General features: G+C 38.4%; 2 protein-coding genes across 3 annotated transcripts in view; one reads left to right on the top strand and one right to left on the bottom strand.

Annotated features, from left to right (window-relative positions):
* Positions 1–2,116: 2,116 nt before the first annotated feature.
* ZCCHC9 (zinc finger CCHC-type containing 9) lies at positions 2,117–11,089 on the top strand. Its single transcript, XM_054578271.1, has 6 exons — positions 2,117–2,192; positions 3,615–4,024; positions 6,802–6,952; positions 7,232–7,324; positions 9,233–9,301; positions 10,555–11,089. Exons 2-6 carry the CDS (start codon positions 3,641–3,643, stop codon positions 10,671–10,673), a joined length of 816 nt encoding a protein of 271 aa, XP_054434246.1. The 5' UTR covers positions 2,117–2,192; positions 3,615–3,640; the 3' UTR covers positions 10,674–11,089.
* A 3,212-nt stretch (positions 11,090–14,301) lies between these two features.
* The window catches only part of ACOT12 (acyl-CoA thioesterase 12), a 39,786-nt gene continuing 34,988 nt past the window's right edge, over positions 14,302–19,099 (bottom strand). Inside the window, exons 13-16 of one of the 2 annotated variants that reach the window (XM_054578549.1) lie at positions 18,423–18,593; positions 17,315–17,443; positions 15,742–15,868; positions 14,302–15,481 (exon numbers count right to left, since the gene is read on the bottom strand). In XM_054578549.1, the coding sequence (XP_054434524.1) occupies positions 15,332–15,481; positions 15,742–15,868; positions 17,315–17,443; positions 18,423–18,593 (577 nt within the window). In that variant the 3' untranslated portion in view covers positions 14,302–15,331. The remainder of the gene's footprint in view (positions 15,482–15,741; positions 15,869–17,314; positions 17,444–18,422; positions 18,594–19,099) is intronic. The other variant, XM_054578550.1, reaches the window with a different exon arrangement.

A 19,099-nucleotide genomic window follows, 5' to 3' on the forward strand; every position in this document is an offset into this window, starting at 1 on the left:
GTAAAAGTGAATACATTCTCAAACAAAAAGTCTCACATAAGGATAACTTAGTAAAGTCTGTTTTAAAGTGGGTTCAGGTAAACAAACAATCCCCTGCAGTGTTTCAAAGCATTAGAGCCCATACCTTTGGACTGAGATCTTGGTTCAAATCCTGACTCTACCTCTTACTAAATATGTAACCTTGGGTAAGTTACCTCAACTTTCTAAGCTTGTTTGCTCATTGTTTAATAGAGAAAACAATAGTACTTACCTCTCAAGATAATCAGGTAAATTAGGTGATGAATGTAAAACATTCAGCACACAGTGTTAGATACCTATAAAATGTTTACAGTTAGCTATTAATAGTACTACTAGTAACATTTTCTCCTGAATCCCAAAGTATTTCTAAGATCTATTTACTCAATTACTAATATTTATTTGGTATACTTTCACAAAAACAAGTTGAGATCATATTCTTTCATTTCCAGGAATGAACAACCTACAGTTTAAAATTCAGCACAATACTAAGACAAGTTTTAGTTGAATGCACCCTCTAGTGGTTTATGTTATGTGTAGGTACCTGGCTTCTGTGAAGAAAATCCCTTATGAAATATCCCTAGTTAATAATGCTGAAGCCAGCTGATTGAGAACATTATAGTGTAACAGTACTATCCTATGTTTTAGAAAGCTCCCTCTATTCAAGAGCTGGAGGACTTGTCTTTTACAAATTTCCCTACCATAAGACCTAGGATATTTGTGATATTTATCATACCAAATCCCGTCACTTCCACAATATTAACTTTATTTTCCTCTTAAAGTGGGTTACTTTCTAGTTTGCTTTAGCATTTACTTCCTAAGTACTTATTCTTCATTTAGTTATCAAAAATGAACTGAGCAGTAAATACATACCGGGCAAGGGGGATACAATAAACAACTTACTACACAATTGCTTATATAATTAAACATTTGAAAAATGCTGTAAGGAAGCATCAACAGCCATGAGTGTACAATAGGGGACTGGTGTAACTTGGGGGCGGGGACATTGGAAAGATTACTTGAGAATAAAAATGTTAAAAACCTTGAAGGGTTAGTAGAAATTGAGAGAAAAGGAGTATCATACTAAGAAAACAGCCTATGGGAAGGCCTGGAGACAGCAAGGTACATGGGGCATTTGCTAAACTGAGGAAAGCTTCTTATGCATGGAGCTCAAAGAAGAGGAAGATTGTGCAAGGTGAAGATAGTGAGGCAAGCAGGGACTTAATACCATGTTAAGGAGTTTGAACTTTATCCTAAGAACAATGGGAAACTATGAAGAGATTAAAGAAGGAGAGCAACATCTGATTTACATTTCCGCAAGTTTACTTCGTTAAAGCATGGAAAATAGATTTGACGGAGTGCAAGTACAAATGCCCAGACCAGCTGCTAGTAACCCAGGTGAGATGTTGAAACCTGTGACAAGGGAGGTGGCAGTACAGACAAAGAAGTGGACAGATATTTAAGAGATAAAAGATCCAGCATGACGATGGGGATGGGAACGTTGGTTCTGGTGAATTAAGTGGATAAGATAGGTATAACTAGTGGTGGTAGCCATCTGGGAGCGGTTGTTGAAACAATGAGCTGTTTTGGAGACCCAGGTTTTAAAAAAGTACTTAGCTACACTGTAGTGTACTTCAATTGAATGCATTGGGCAGAAGAACCATGAGGTACTGTCCTCTAGCCAACAGGACCCCCAAAGTCTTTTATAGAGTTCTAGCACAGGGATCCACTCCCACCGTGTTAATGCCTTTTACCTTACATGTGCCTAGAAAGCTCTTAGCTCCCTCCAGCTGCCACTTTCACCACATCTTTTTTCGAAGTTCAAAGGTCATTTTAAGAAAGCGTTTCCCGTGTTCCACCCCACCGATCCTCCCGTCCATTTCACCACTGAAACGTGAGATCCGGACGGCACGGAGTAAGCACTCTTTAGCTTTGTGTCCCAGGTGTCCAGAGCAGCGCTCTTCAAATTCTAGGAGCTCCGCAAAACTTTACTTAGCCACATTTACCCGCCAAGGAAGAACCGTTCAGCCAGTCTACTGAGCAACAGCCCAACCCCAGCTTGGTCCGCAGGAAGTGATGCGCTCTCAAAGACGACGTACTTCCGGTATCGAGAGCCTCCGCAGGGGAACGGGCTTCTCTGGCATGGTAACTCTGCTGCTCTGGAGGATTCCTGCACGGTAAGGAGAGGCGGGCGGCAAAACGAGAGGGAGCCCCGGGACCGCCCACAACGCGGTTGAGTGCCTTCCGTGGGTTCCTGGGACCAGGCTGGAGGGCAGAGGGCCTGGCTGCTAAGCACCTAAGAGCCCTCAGCGCCAGGTAGAGCTGGAGTGCCGGGCTACGCGGCCTCCCTGGGACGGCGGCTCGGGGACGGGCCTCCGCTGCCTGGCGCTGGCCACTCGGGTGGGCGCGTAAGTCCCGCCGGAGGCCGGCGTGCGAGTCGACCCGGACGACCGGGGCTTCATACTCGGGTACTCAGGAGAAGGATAATCCACCTTCACTGCGACAGTCTCGGGATCTGCAGGGACGAGTGTCTGCGCGTGGTGTACAGTGACGCACAGTATCTCACCTATTTATTGGTTCTGCCTCTCAGGTTGTGTTGAGGGAGTTTTCGACCACAGAAGCTAAGGTTTTTAACATTGGTTGTTGGGCAGGATGCTGCCTTAAGAGGAGTGCAGCTTAAATGAGGATGATTTGCTAGACTCGGTCCCATCACGTGACTGTGAAGTTTTCTGTATTTCGCTTGTCTGCCGGAAAGAGTTGTAGTGACAAACCACGTGAAACCACAGGATTTCTGTGTACAATTTGCTAACGCGGATGGTTTGTGTTGAAATTGGAAATTAACAAGATTGGAAGAGAGCAGCCCTGGGACTTAAGAAATAAACGGCTAGGAAAACTGTGAAGTTTGGAAGAGTAACTTCCTTCACTGTTATTCCCGTATTTTGCCACATATAATGCGTAATTTTTGCCTAAATTTTGAGGGAAAAATAAGAATGTGCGTTATACATGGGAAGTACTAATTCTGTATCTATATAAATGTTTTTAATTCTTTTACTTATGCTTATCCATTAAAAGTGTAACTCTAGAAAGCAATAACGACATCTGTATGCAAAATAATACCCTGTAATATGGTAATTGGTTTGTTTCTGAAAAGAAATAAATAAATTGAGTTTAAAAAATTAAAACGAAAGGTTTCTTTTCCTGAAAGCTTGGGTCAAAAATATGGGTGCGCATTATACATGGGAGCACATTATATATGGCAAAATACAGCACTTTGTGATTTAAATTTTGCAAAATAATTTGGTTTCTTAGTGAATGTTTTCCAGTTTTAAGCAAGTATTTCTATTATAGTAGGCATACTCTTGTTTTGTTTTACTGGTGGGGTAGCTTCTCCGGTAAGGGCTAAACTTACATTACAGGCATATCTCTGCAGCACACTATAGAATTAAATATACAGATACCTAAATGAAGTAAAAGAAAAACAAAAACCCATGTTTTAAGAATTCAAATTTTAACATATGGACATATGTGATATATAGCATGTACTTTTAGTTTAGTTTTTTTCTTTTAAATGATGACTAATTACCATGCTTGTCTTAAAGGTTGATACAGTACCTCTGATGAAACCATGACCAGATGGGCACGAGTTACTACCACACATAACAAAAGACCCTTGCCTGCAACATCATGGGAGGATATGAAGAAGGGGTCCTTTGAGGAAAAAGGCCAAAACCTACCAAAGAGTAAACAACTTGAAACCAATAGGCTGTCCCTTAAAAATGATGCACCCCAAGCAAAGCACAAAAAGAACAAAAAGAAAAAGGAGTACTTAAATGAAGATGTGAACGGATTCATGGAATACCTAAGACAAAACTCACAGATGGTTGACAATGGGGAAATAATAGCAAGAAACAGTCAGGAAGTAAGGGAAGAAATTGCAGTTGCTTTAAGGAAAGATAGTCGCAGGGAAGGAAGACGATTAAAAAGACAAGCAGCAAAGAAAAATGCAATGGTAAGATGATCACTTCTACCAAAGCATTACTTTATATGGCTGGAAACTTAATTATATACCAACATATTTTAGCAGTCAGATTGCTGTTATGTACTAAATTTATAAAGCATCCTTGTGAGGGCTAGTAACTATGCTTGGCTCTTAATGTACTGATTAATTATCAGAACAACACTACAAATATGGCATCCCTATATTGTGGGTAGAAAACACTAACGTGCAGATAGGTTAAGTATCTTGCTGAAAATCACTTAGCTAGTAGCAAATGTGAAATTCAAAACCAGGAAAAAGTGTTAATATTTGACTGCTTAGAATACTGGCTGGTAGTATGTAAGCAGTGTTGTTAAATAAATATGAACGTAAATGGGCTGCTTACTGTGCAGTCCAGCCAAAAAAGTTTTTTCAAACCCAGAGTCTTCAAATAGCCCTTTTTCAAATTGCTGTTTTTGAAAAAAAAAAAGATCAAAATAGTAGGAGGGTTGAGTACAACAGGTTAAATATGTGCAGTTTTGGTTACTTGCAAAGGATGTACTTTTTTGTCTTTATCCATGAAAAACTGAGACACAAGAAGGAGCTCTAATACAAATCATAGTAGTTAGTAATGGAGTAGCAGAGTTAAAACTTCCTGAGACTGCCCCTGGTCATTGCTCCCTCCCTCCCATTTTACACCCAGAGGAATGCGGGGGGCTGCAGCTGTATTCCTGTGGTGCTCAGCCCTAGATTTCAGACCGTCAGACACAGTCAGTGAAATACGTTGTATAATTCTTGCCCTTCTCTAAGTGTGTTTCCCAAGTCTTCTAGCAGGATGCTACATAAGAATCAGGATTTGTTACCATTTTATACTTTTCATTTTTTTATTAGAATTAGTAAGTGTAGAGCACTGTTTGTACCAATGCAGGTTTGAAATGTTACAGCTGCCATAAATGTAGCTTCTGACATTTGCAGGGTTTGTTCTATGTAGTAATTTATGTAAAGATAATTATTTAAAGATAATACTGAGGAGACATTCCTCATGGATAAATGGGGATGGAAAAGATAACCATTTCTATTTGGATTAGGATAGTTTTGTTTAGATTGTACAATTTTAAATATTTTTAAGCCAAGTTAACTTAAACAGTTTAAAGATAATTTCATTGACATAACCAGCATGGTGAATTGCGTACTATTTGAAAAAGTTTAATATTGTGACCTTTTAAGAGAAGTTTTAGGTTTGTAATTAAGGGGGAAAGAGATTGTTCTTTTTTGGTTTTGGGGTTTTTTTTGTTTGCTTTTTTTGTTTTTTAAAGTAGTGCTTTATATTGAAGTATATACTTTAAATAGTATGGCTTGTTGTGACCTACCTTCAACTGGTCTTGTAATTTTCTTAATACCTCGTACTTGGCCTCAGTTCTTAATTGCTAATAAATTAAGATATAGATATTTACTAGTTCTCTTTCCACTATCCTATTTACATAAAATGTAAGGATCATTCAAGAAACTTGTATTTGAAGTTTACATAAAAACTAACTAGGGAGCTGTCAGGCTGTTAGAGACCACCTTGACTTCACCAGAAATCTAAGATCTCTCATGTTGGTGATCCAAAATTTAGCATTAGCTTTTTCTCCAGTTGTAGAATAAATGCATTTTCTTGCCTTGGCTGGGTGGTTAAGATGGTTGGAGTGTCATCCCTGTACACCAAGAGGTTTCAGGTTCGCTTCCTGGGCAACACCTAGGGTGTGGGTTCAATCCCTAGTCAGGATACATACAGGAGGCAAACTGATCACTGATTGATATCTCTTTTTTTCCTCTCTCTTCCCCTCTCTCCCTCCCTAAAATCAAACATATCCTTTGGTGAGGATAAACAAATAAGCTCATTTCTTTACTTGGACCAGCTCCTTCTAAATGTAAAAGATACTGAAGAATAAAGGGACTCATTTTTTCCCACTGTTGTTAAATAGGGAAAAAAGGAAGGGCATAATTGTAAAATATTACGTTTTATTTTGCCTGTTGAATTTGCTTTTGTAAAAACTTATGTTTATTTTGGGGAAAAAAAATTTAGATGAAATATTTGTTATCTTAGAACTATAGATATCTTTTTTCCAGTTTAAATAGTTTAAATTTGCTTATGACTGATGTTCTCTTTCACTGCAGCAGAAAATCCTCCAAATTGCTAGAGAGTATGTAAAAAAAGCAAACCATTGTCCAGTATTATGTTGGAGCTAAATAATTCATCTTACAATTATTCCTTGAAAATGAACTGTATACATTCTAAAAATGAAACATCTATTTTTGAATATTAAATAATATGTATTATAAATATATTAAAACTGTAAGGTATACTTTTTGGTATGGAATTTATTTTATGATGTGAATCATAATTTAAATGGAATCATTTAACCCAAATTCATTCAATTATATGAACTTAAATGTGCAAGGATTCATTTGAATGATAATTTTTATGGCTGTTATCTACTCCAGAAAACTCAATTTTTCTAGTCATACATCTGCATTAATGAAATGTAGTCCATAGTTGCTTAATTCATTTAAGTGATGCCTCAGGTAACTTTGTGTCTGAAATTGATGGATTGAGGGTTTTCGAAAACACTGAGACCCTAGCGGAAATGACGTTTCTTTTGTTTAGAATTGTGTGAAACACTTTTTTATCCAGATAAAATTTGAGATTTCACAAAAAGTGCTAGATAACCTTAAAATGAGAAATGTTTTAAAGATATTTTTGATAATAAGGATTGGTAAAGCCAGAGCAGTTTTGCAGTGTGGAAACTCCTCTTTTGTTTTTCCAGGTGTGTTTTCATTGTAGAAAACCTGGCCATGGGATTGCAGATTGCCCAGCCGCCCTTGAGAATCAAGATATGGGCACTGGAATATGTTATCGATGTGGATCTACAGAGCATGAAATAACCAAGTGCAAGGCTAAAATAGACCCAGCTCTTGGTATGTGGGTTTTTTTTCCCTATCAGTTTTTGATTTGCTTATCAAAAGTGGGAAAGTGGCCAATAAGTAGCCAACTGGGTTTTTCTGTTGACAGGATTATGAGTGTACCACTTTTTTGAAATCATATAAGATTACATTTTAAATATGTAAAAACTCGTTTTCTTCTCAGAGTATTTTGAAACAATATGAATTATATGACTTGATTGAGATATCTATCTAATCTATCTATCTATCTATCTGTCTATCTCCAACTTAATAGGAACTCTTTGATCCTTACAGGTGAATTTCCTTTTGCAAAATGTTTTGTTTGTGGGGAAATGGGGCACCTGTCCAGATCTTGCCCTGATAATCCCAAAGGGGTCTATGCTTATGGTGAGTACCGTCACCCTTTTATGTCAAAAATGGTGAGTCAGCATGCAGAGTTATATCTGATTTACAGCATTAATCGGTTCTTGAATACATTTTTGAATAAGTAGCAAAACCTTGAGAATTTCATTATTTTTATCAAGCGCTATTCTATGTACTAGACTTTTTGGGTAATATGACTTGATATAGCAATAAGTCAAATCAGGAAAAACTCCGGTGAATATTTCACACTCTGTACTTGCTTTAGCATCATGATGAGAATATATTATAAATTTCTACTTTTAAACATAATAGAAGCAAAGGGATTATATTTCAAACTAATATAAGATTTTAAATATGAGATTTTAAAAATAGTGTTGTGAATTTAAACTCAGTCCTTCATACCATTTTGTGTAAATGGCCGCTTATGCTATTATATTTGTAGTAGTTTTTGTTTCTGAATGTTTTCCTTATTGTCTGGCATGGGATTGTATAACTTTCTTATTTTTTGCTCAGCTAATGTCTTAAGGTCCTCACAATAAAGTCTGTGATTCTCAAACTTTAAGGAGCTTGTCATCTGTTAATGTGAGTCATTTGTTAATGTGATGGCTGGTACCACCAGGTTCTAGACACCTCTTGTGTCATGTCCTGTGTTCCACTGGAGAAGTCCAGTGAAAAAGCATAGCTTTTGGAGTTAGTCAGACTGGGTATAGCTGCTCACTGCCACTTACTGGCTGTGGGATTTTGGCCATATTTTCTAACGTCTCTCATCTAAATTTCTTCACCTATAAAATGGAGATGGAAAACTACTACATATTTAATTTGATTCTAAGATGCATATTTTTTCACATTTTAATATCTCTGAACTCAGAATGCATCTCACAATTGGTAGGTCCCACATAATTGACATGTTTTCTTTTTTCTGAGGGGTATGTAAAACAATGATGCATCTTACAATCAGTGCTGTCTTAGATTTGATGAATTACGGTATTTACTTTGAAAAGTCACGAGGATTAAATTATGTAATTTCACCATGGTCCTACAAACAGTGCAGAGGCCTGGGCCTGGAAAGGTGCTCTAAAGTGCCTTCCAACTTTGAACCTGTGAAGCAGGTCATAGAACATGACTAAAGAGCAAAGATGGTTTTGGATGGTCAACTAAGATGACCAAATATACTTTTTAAAACAAGCAAGAAGAGTAGATCACATAAAAGTGAGAGGTTTATATTCTGTAGGGTCATTTTTCTGAGTAAGTTACTTAACATTATGAGCATGATCATGATAATGCTTGACCATTATACAAAAGACTCATTTTAGAAACCACAGTCCTGCAGTGTTGCTTAAAGTAGGTAAATAGGCATTTTAATTAGGGTTAGGATGCCTGGCAGATAGGAGGCATGGAAACAAAAGTTAATCTTTATTCCTTTTGTAACGGCTTACCCCCATCTGACCTCTACTGCAAAGCAGTGGTTTCTAACCTTTTTTTGGGAGGGGGTTGGGGAAGGAGGTCATTAGACAATGTGACAAAAACTGTGGACATCCTCCATGAATACAAGAGCACATAAATTTTGCTCACAGATTTAAGAGTTTACAAACCCTTGCCTGTCTAACCATGGTCCAGGCTTTTGTGCCGTGGCTCTTAGACACTCCAGAGGACTAGTGTTTTCCTGACACTAGGAAGTATCTTCTCTTTCCCACTTCTCCCCTGAAGGCCGGGTGTAACACATGGGTAGGCGCAGTTTAGTGCTCCATGAGGTCAAGAGGAATGGAGAATGAACTTATTGGTAGGAATGGTGATACCCACCTGTGTTCCAGGCTCCAGCTACCTTTGCAGCTGGCAAGGTTGTAAGGACCTACTAAGATATGAAAGTGCTTTGAGATGTTAAGAGCCCTGTGTAAGTGTGAGAGGTTTTCAATGACTTCGTTCTTTTACTAGGTGGTGGCTGCAGACTTTGTGGCTCTGTGGAACATTTTCAGAAAGATTGCCCTCAAAGTCAGAATTCAGGTGAGATCTCTGCGCTTTCATTTAGAAGGGATAAGATTAGTAATCCTCTGTTTTTGCTGCATTTTGTTATGACTTGAGATACTACTGATTTTAAGGCAGCCTGGCTTCCGGCTGCAGTGATGATGTAACCATTTCTTGGTCAGCAGTAGGCGCAGTGCTAACTGAGCATTGGCTGCTGTTCTCTGGTGAGAAAGTGAGCAATAAGCCCTAGAGGGTCCTGATCTTATAACACACCTTATCCATAAACATTTATGTGTGCTAACTAATTTAATAAATCAGTCTGTTACTTAAAATATGGATTCACTAATAAGAAATATGAAAATAAGTTTCAATATTCTTATAATTGAGTATCCTCATAATATGGTTTGCTTTGTGTGTACCAGAAGGATTCAGAGTTGATCGCAAAAACTGCTAAAAATATTAAAGTTGTGTTGTCCACACAGTATCTGCCCAGTTTTACTTTATTCCTAATGAAATACTACCCTTGGTCATCAAAAACTTCATAAGTGTTCACTATACCTATGGCAGATTTGGCGGGAAGGGGAGACCGTTATTACACTAGTTTACCTGGATTAGAATGATGATAATCCTGTGTGAGAGAAAGCAAGATAGTAGATATCCCAGTAGTGCTTCTCAGAGGGGGGAAACCACATTTCTTTTTATTTCAGATCGTCACAATACTACACAAGCAAGTCTGCCCATTTTTACTTCTTGCATCTAACATTTAAATTTGAAAACCAAGAGTTCTTGTTTATAATCTTGTCTAGAAGATAATCTTTACTACATTGTAGGCAGTACGATTGAAATGATGAAGTGGAATTTGAATTCTCCCTCCTGGGAGGATTGCCACTTCCCAAATGACAAGACTGACAAGCAGATGTTGTATAATTTCACAGGTGGAATCTTGTGCATTTAAAAGTGATGCTTCATAAGTCTTGCTGTTTACAGACTCTTGGAATTCATTGACTATATAATGATGAACTCTGGGAAAGAACGAAAGCGCTTTCTCATCAATTTGTGCATTGCAAAGCAGTTGCTGCATTTCCCTAATTGGGATGAGAAATTGCCTGTAGTACTCGGAAATCAAGGATTATAATCAATTACAGAATTGCTCACTTTCCTTTAGTGATGGAGTATTCCCTCCTTGTGATTATTCATATCAAAACTAGTTCCTTTGCAAAATCAAAACCAACCTAGGTGGATGTGTTTGATTACAGATTTTCTTACATTCTGACTTTCCTGTTCCTTGACAGATCGAATGGTTACAGTTGGCCGTTGGGCAAAGGGAATGAGTGCAGACTATGAAGAAATTTTGGATGTGCCTAAACCACAGAAACCCCAAACAAAGATACCTAAAGTTGTTAATTTTTGATAATGATTAGTACTATCATAAATTACCACCTTGTTGTTACATTCTGAACTGGACCTTCTTCACAAGTTGGAGCTGGGCTCCCTTGGAGAGGCCTGTGTTGTAGATATCAGTATGATCTGGATGTTCAAGTAGTTTCCTGAATTCTGTCCATCAAGGAATACTTCTACTGCGTGAGGGAAATCACTGAAGAAAAGCATAAAATGTTTATATTGGATTCTTTAACTTTTTTAACAGATAAAACTTAGGTGTATATAAGTGGTAACATAGCTAATTGTAACAATCATCTTTTCCTTAAAAACAAAATTATGCTTTCATCTGAACCACCCCTAAACAAAGGGTAGCTGCTTTGTATTTAGAAATGAATTTTTAGTAATATTGCTTTTTAGGTTAAAAGTATCAGTTTATTTATAAGTTGCCAAAAAAATCTGTATTTTTACAATATTTAATAAAAACTTGCTATTTTTCTGAATAACTAATTCTGGATTTAACTAGCCATTGTCTAACAATCTCTTTGGAATCTCAATCTTTTATGAATCCTAAATGAAGTTAATTTGGATTAATTTTTGCTTCAGTTTTCACATAAAGAATTACATACGAGTATTTTTCAGGTTAAAAGTGAAGAGTACCTCACCGTAGCAGGACTTTCTTTGCCCTTGATTTTCAGGAAAGAAATTCTAGCCAAAATTCAGTTTGGGGTATTTAATCAGAATGATGACACATAACAGATTGTATATCATACATAATAGCATTTTGTTCATATGTTTTAGAGTCAGGGTGAGATGCAAATATCACCATAATAGAGTTAGAACAATAATCAGAGATCCATTAGCTTCTTGGATGCGATGAATACATGCATACTTAATACATACATTTCAGGAGGCTTAAGGCTCCCATTGTACTGTGTAATGGAATGACTCTAGTGGATTGTGTATTTCATTTGGAATTTTACCTGATTGGATACATTTGTAATTTAAGAAAACAGCCCTGATTAGTTACTGGTGTTTCAAAAGCAAAATATTTACCAAATAAGAAACACTTTCAATATCTGCAGAACTCAACAGTTCTAGTCTTACTAGAAGCTGTTCTTTCCTTTTCAGGGACAGGAAAACATGACAGGATATGGCTCAACATCCCAAAGCTTAGGGAAGTAGGTGCATTTTAACAAGAATTGCATAAGTCACACAGCTGGAAAAGGACAGCAGCGCTGCTGTAGTGCCTTCCAGACACCTGGCTTATTTCACCTGTCCTCCCAGGAGCAAAAGGCTCTGAGAAGCAAAAAGCTGTCAGCTGCAAGACTAGTGTTTTTCGTTGTCTTCAGCAGAGATGTTAGTGCCCATTTTGTCTTGGGTTATTTTGTTTACATGTTAATGATCTATAAATTAGTGGAATTAGAAATAAACTGCAGGCACCAGATGTAACATTAAAAAAGTATATGGGCACTTTGTCCGAGGAATTCACCAGACAAATTCTGACATCCTGAGAGACTATTTCTTGAAAGAAATGGTGGATGTTTATTTTCTTAGCTAAAAAGGCCTAAAGAGGAAGCTAGCCTAATTTATTTATTCATTATTATTTCCCGAGAAGCTACCGTGTTCCTAATACTTCCTTAGGCACATGGGGTTGTGGCAGTGAGTAAGATGAGGCCACGTGTGTTTTAATGGGGCTGAAGAATGGGGAGGAGATGCTGGGAAACATGTATCAGAAATATCAGAACATAGAAAAGTAATAGAAAAATACTTATTTTAAAAATATTTTCTGGACTGCCCTAAGACTGAGTGGTAAGCACTCTTCCTTCAGTCCTTTGGAAATACCTCTTCTTACCAACCTTATCTTCCACTTTTCTGTGGCTGACTCCGGTCCCATGTTCTCACCTGCCTGTTGGACATTCCTACTTGGATTTTATACAACACCTCAAACTCAATATGGCTTTAAACAATCATCCCTTCCCTTTGGGGACAGGGGGCAGGGAACAAACCCAAAGACTAATCCCGCCTCTTTTTTCTACAATTGTATTCCAAGCCACTAGGCTTGAACCTCAACTTGCTCTTCTGTTGACATTCTCCACTCCCAACCCCATGGCCAACCCTCCCTTATTTCCTTCAGGCCTCTGCTTCACAGTCATCTTACTAGTCTTTATGACCAGCCTTATAGAAAGTAGCGCCTTCCTCATCCCAACAACTTTTTATTCTCTAACTCTCTAATTTTCTCCGTAATTTATATCCCTACCGAACACTAGTTGTCCCCTCTCCACCAGAAAATAGGTTACATCAGGGCAGAATTTTTTTTAAGATTTCATTTATTTTTAGAGGGGAAAGGAGGGAGAAAGAGAAGGAGAGAAACATGAATGTGTGGCTGCCTTTCACATGCCCCCAAGCCAGGACCTGGCCTGCAACCCAGGCATGTGCCCTGACTGGGAATCGAACCGGCGACCTTTTGGTTAGGCCAGTACTCAATCCACTGAGCCACACCAGCCAGGGAAGAGCAGGAATTTTGACTTGCTCATTACTATAGTTACCCCAGGAAGTACTCAGCACATAGAAGTTTCTGCTTTTGTTGGGTGAATTAAATGAATAAGTGATACAAAGGGAGTTAACAGGTGTTGTAGATGACTATGTGCCTACTTTAGATGATCAAGGGAAGGTCTCTGAGGGGGAGACTTTTCTGCTGAAATAAGAATAACAAGAAGGGACCAGTTGTGAAGATAACAGGAAAGAGCATTTAGGGAGAGGGAATAGTCAAAGCTCCTAAATAGGGAACAGGCTTTCATATTTTAGAGGCAGAAGGATGTGCTCCTTTGTGACTGGCTCCCTTCGCTTAACAATATTTTCAAGGTTCATCTGTAAGATTCCATTGTATAGATATACACGGAGGTATATAAGGGGTAAGCCTTGGATATCTGGGTGTGAGGTAATAGATAAATGTAATTATACTGAAGAAGGAGTATACTTGCATAATTGGAAAACAGCAAAGAGGCCAATATGACTGGAAAAGAGAGAGGGATAAACTAGTAGGAAAAGGTCAGATAGTTCGTAGGGATCATAGTTTATAGGCTCGACCAGTTAGTTTCTGCTGTGTAACAACCACAGAATCTCAGTATAAACCTTTACTTAGCTCATGCCTGTGAGTCAACTCTAGGCTGGGCTTACTTGGACTGCTCTGCTAATGTCAGTGGAGCTTGCCCATATCTATGTGAAGTTTGGTTTGGGGTAGGCTGATCTAGGCTAGGCTCAGGGGAAGCAGCTCTGCTCCATGTCTCTGTTCCTTGTCCTGGGAACGGCAGGCTAGCCCTGATAAGTCTTTCTCAGGACAGTGGCAGAGATAGATATATGAGGGCAAGTCCACCTTTCAAGCCTTTGTTTGCATCATGTCTGCTCATGTTCCATGAATGAGTCACACGATCAGGAAGACAAGAAGTAGAATAGTATACGCCATTCATAGAGGTGGGAATGCTGGTGAGGGAGTGAATATTTCTGAAAAATAATCTAATATACCACACAGAGCCTTACTGAGCATTAAAAGGTGTTGGCTTTTACTGTGTGATACGCAAAATTGTTCATGGGTTTTGAGAAGAAATATGACATCATTTGACTGCTGGGTTGAGAGCAGAGTGAATGGAGAAGAAATAACAGAAACTGAAAGTTTATAATCCAGTGAGAGAAGCTGGTGTTTGGATTAGCGTTGTAGTGGTGGAGTTGATTAGGAGGGCTCAGGTACTGATCATATTTTTAACATCGAGCTATAAGATTTGCTGAGTAGAGGTAGAGATTTGACAAATGAACAGCAGGATGTATCTAAACTCTTAAAGCTTTAAACTCTAAAGTGGAGGTCTTTCAAGTTTTAAAAGTTATACTGTAGAGGAGGCTGACTTATATGCTGGTTCATCTTTTGAGTTAAGGCAAATCACAGAGAAGAATAATGAATGCTGAAATCTAGGGAATAAAGTGCTAATGTAATGGTTATGAAAGAAGAGCTCAGTTAATATTCTCTTTCTCTGCAATAACATATTTTGCAGGTACTTTTTATGTGTATATATAGTAACAGATGCTAAATTGGTGAGCCACTTTGAATATATGTTAAATGACACTAGTAAAGTAGTCCCTATTACTAGAATTGATTGGATCCCATTATGTTTTAATGCCTCCCTAATTTAAAGCTCTAAAACAGGTAATACATCTTGTCAGGTGCCCCTGGCATACCAATGCCTGCTGAACGTGGAATAGTCCCGCACTATTAATCAACAGGCCAACTTATCATTTTTGATTTTATAAAATTTTATAAAGTTTCAAACAACACTTTTCATCTCTGTAGCCTAAAAATGTTTATGATCATTTTAACCACATGTGTACCATTTTACAGAATATACACTATTGTGATTACATGTGGGCAGTTTCCTACTGCCTATACCCCAAGGTGGGAGCAGAGCCATGGACAACCTGAAACAGTCTTCAAGCTCTTTTAATGCTCATCCAAATCAATGGTGTTTGACCTGAGATGCACTTTGTTAACCTCTTCCTACCTACATTTGGCTTAGGCCAATATTAAATTACTTAATGGCCCAAAGCTTGCCAAATGTCAGGGATAAGGATGCTTGGAATTAAAAGTGGGGAATTGATTAGAGGTAATTGAAAGTCTACCACTTAAAATATGCAGTTTACAACTTAAAATATGCTTATTGACCCATCATTAGTAGCATTCTCTATGAATCGTATACAGGAAACTGCTGTTTCTTCAATGGATTTTGACCAGCCACCGAGATTTCCAGCAAAGTAAGGCAAGATGCTAGCCGAAAGCTGGTTAAAATAAGACACCTGTTTCAAAAAGAAAATATAAGATTTTAATTTGTTATTGACATGGAGCTTTTTCAAGCAGAGGACTGAGTCTTGTTGGTATAGGGGAAGCTGTAGCCCTTCTCTCTTGGGGACCTTCTGTAACAGGTTTGAAAGGATGACCTTAGTATTCCCCTGGTGTGGACACACGTTGCAGATTTACAATTAATTAGGAAATATGAGGAAATGATCTCTCATATCTGTAGGAGCAAATTAACATGTAGGTGTTTTATCAAACTTACAATGCATGAACTGCTGTCAATAGCATGGATGAGAAATCCGGCACATATGATTTCACTTCTGACATACTGCGGAGAAGGTGGGACAGATGGCAGGATGACCGACTTCACTGCCACCGTGTAAGTGTTACTGAAAGAAATGAAGAGTAGTTGTTAGAAAATTAATTCCTATAGTTGGGGATTTATTCGAAGACATTGCCTATGGCTACATTCAAGCCACGGTGATAAGGGCCACATGTGAACTCTGCCGAAGAATCCCACAAAGCCGGCATCAACTCCAAAATGGTTTTATTGTGCCCTGATGGGTTGTAATTTCACTCTTTTCTTAAAAAATAAAAAAAATAATGCTCATTGTATTAAAGAACTCCCAAATAATGGGGAACCGTACAGACTAGCATACAGGAGCTTTCCTTCAGTCCCCCCTAGTCACACTGCACCCCCACCCTCGAGGCCATCACTCTAAATTATAATTAATTTCTAAATTATAGAAAACAGCCCTGATTAGTTACTGGTGTTTCAAAAGCAAAATATTTACCAAATAAGACACACTTTCTCTTTCAATATCTGCAGAACTCAACAGTTCTAGTCTTACTAGAAGCTGTTCTTTCCTTTTCAGGGACAGAGGAAAACGTGACAGGATATGGCTCAACATCCCAAAGCCTAAACATGTTTATGATACTGTGGTGTGTATCCCTCCAGACCTTTTTATAAATATATGAGATTTACATAAATGATATAATCATTAAACAAATACTGGTCTATAATTTGATTCTTCACCTAATGATAAATCTTTGAAGGCGCCTCTCCAGTTACTTTATCCTTTTTTAATACTGGGATAGTACTGCACAGCATGGTTCTACCATAATTATAAGATGGAGCTTTGGTTTATTTCTAATATCTTTTTCCATAATAACTGATCCTACACTGAACACCCATGGGCATCCATCCTTATACATGTGCGGAATTATTTGTGCAGGCCAGCTTTGACATCAGAAAAGATGCCGGCCACTTCCAGGAGTGGGCCTTAACTGCCCTGGCAGTTTCCACTTCCTGTCCCCTTGAACACTTGCTCTTGGGCCCGTTCTCCTGGGAACTTAGTCAGGCTCGGAGAAGTCCAGTGCTCACAGCCGAGAAGCCCTGGGCAAACACTGACACAAACATGGACAGCCCCTACAGGCAGCTGCCATTTGGATGTCTAGCACAATCAAGGCTTCACGAATCCGAAACCAACTCCTGGTATTTTATTTGGCTTTTTTTTTAAACATTTTTTTACTACATTTTTACTGATGGTGGATTGTTTCAAAGTTTTGTTAAATATCAGTTTTACATCTGCATAAAGCAGAAGGAAAGGGGACTGCTTTAGGAATCTTGCATGGTGCTTTGCACACAGCTAGCACTTAATATATGATTTTTTGAGGGTTTTTTTTTTTGTGATAACTAAAAGTTTCACTGAGAAAAATTTTAGATGAGCATCATTCAAGACCAGAAATGCTTACATTGACTTCCTTATTTTCATATCAACTTTTTCTTTCCACTCTGTAACATTACCATAACACTTGAATTTCATTGAACTCACCTGTCCTTAAGAGGCCTCCTTCGTGATACAAGTACAACCAAGTCTTTGGGTTTGTCACCATTCACTGTAGGACAAGTGATATAACATATCTGATCATCTTCACTCACGCAGTCTATGACTTCACAGGACCTATGTGAACAGAACAATGAAAGAAAGGCTGTACTTTTCTACCTAATAGAATAAGGCATTCACTTCTTTTGTTTGTTTGTATAACTTCATTTTTGCTGTCTTCGCTCACCCTTCTGTCCACATAACCATCCCTCCAAAGTCATTTCCCAAAGCCTGTCTTTAGAAAGCTGTTTGGGCAGAAGAAATAATTCTGCATGTGACAGTGAGAATGGCGGCCGCCTAGTTCTAAGGTCACTGGCCTCAGCACCTCAGAGAAAAGCATTTAGCGGTTTTCCACAAAATTATTTTTCTGTGAGATCAATTAACAATATTTAAAGACTAGTGAATTATATGGACAGTCCAAGAACTCTTAGGTAAAGGAACATGGTTTATTAGAAAGAGCACTAAATTTGGAATCAAACAACTTGCCTGTAAATCCCAGATTGCCATTCGGTAGCTATTTATGTTAGGCAAGTCACTTTATTTTTTTCATCATACAATGTAGATAATAATACCTATGAGGTTATTGTAAGGATTAAATAAAAACACCTGACATAGTACCTGAATTGTAATAGATGCGTAAGAAAACAAGTTGGATTAGAATTCATTCACTCATTACGTCATTCATTCAAGTTCAGTTGGGCTAGGATGCCAGGTGGAATACAAAATAGTGGCAGAAATATTTGAAAAAAGTTAACACCACAGTTTAGGCACTGTTCTTACTAAAAGCTTTGTACTTATAGAGTATCTACAAATACTGATGTAAGAAAATCATGAAGTATTTCCTCTGCACTTGGAGTGTTTTATAATGATAGCATTAACCATGTTATATCACTCTGGCATCCATGCAAATGTAACCCAGAGGTGTTTCACTTTCATGGTATTAAATGGTCTATTACATGGTATTAATCATAATGAGGTTTGGTCCTATTAAAGATGAACCTCTACTTCCTCAACAGTAGGAAGTAAACAGTTACATTTACTATAGTAGGAAGCCCACCTTGCCAATCCTTTTCTTTCAGCAAGGTGTCCTAGAAGTGCTGATTGCGCCCAGGAGCTGGAACTCCTTGGAGAAGGTGGTGCGGCCTGAGTGTGGTCACTCCCTGTCAGTGCATTGACAAGGTGCACGGCTCCGGCTCCGTATTCCAGGGAAGGAGGGAGAGTGGGGGGACTGAATTAGGGATGCAGGAGACAGAGGTAAGAGACGGAGGCTGATAGGAGTGGCCTCTGATCAGACAGGGAGAGCAAGGAGAAATTCCTTTCGCCTCAGAACTCATACAGCCTCCTCCCAGCTTCTCACCAGGGAGCGCTGCTTCATCAAAAAGAAAAGGAGCCACCAAATAATAAATACCAAGAGTGGAAAATGAGAACATTTCGATAGTCATTTCCTCAAGAGCAAAGAGACTGTATCCAGGTACAAGAGTGTGGACCTGAGAGCCTGACAGGCCTGGGCCCCAGTTTGGGTTCTGTTGCTTTATTGCTGTACAATCTTGGTAACTGTTCTTGTTCAATGAAAATACTATCAAACTTGAAGAGTTATTAGTAGGATTACAATAGATGTGGGTAAAACATGTCAACTCAAGATGGATGATAAATAAGTGATTATAATATTTTTTTTTGTCTCTCAATAGCACTTCATGCAGTTTTCTGCGCCGAGCAAGCTTTAAAAAAATACAC

This window comes from Pteronotus mesoamericanus, unplaced genomic scaffold (assembly GCF_021234165.1).
Source record: "Pteronotus mesoamericanus isolate MK-2021 breed Mesoamerican mustached bat unplaced genomic scaffold, CSHL_Meso_final contig_50, whole genome shotgun sequence".
NCBI classification, from domain to species: Eukaryota; Metazoa; Chordata; class Mammalia; order Chiroptera; family Mormoopidae; genus Pteronotus; species Pteronotus mesoamericanus.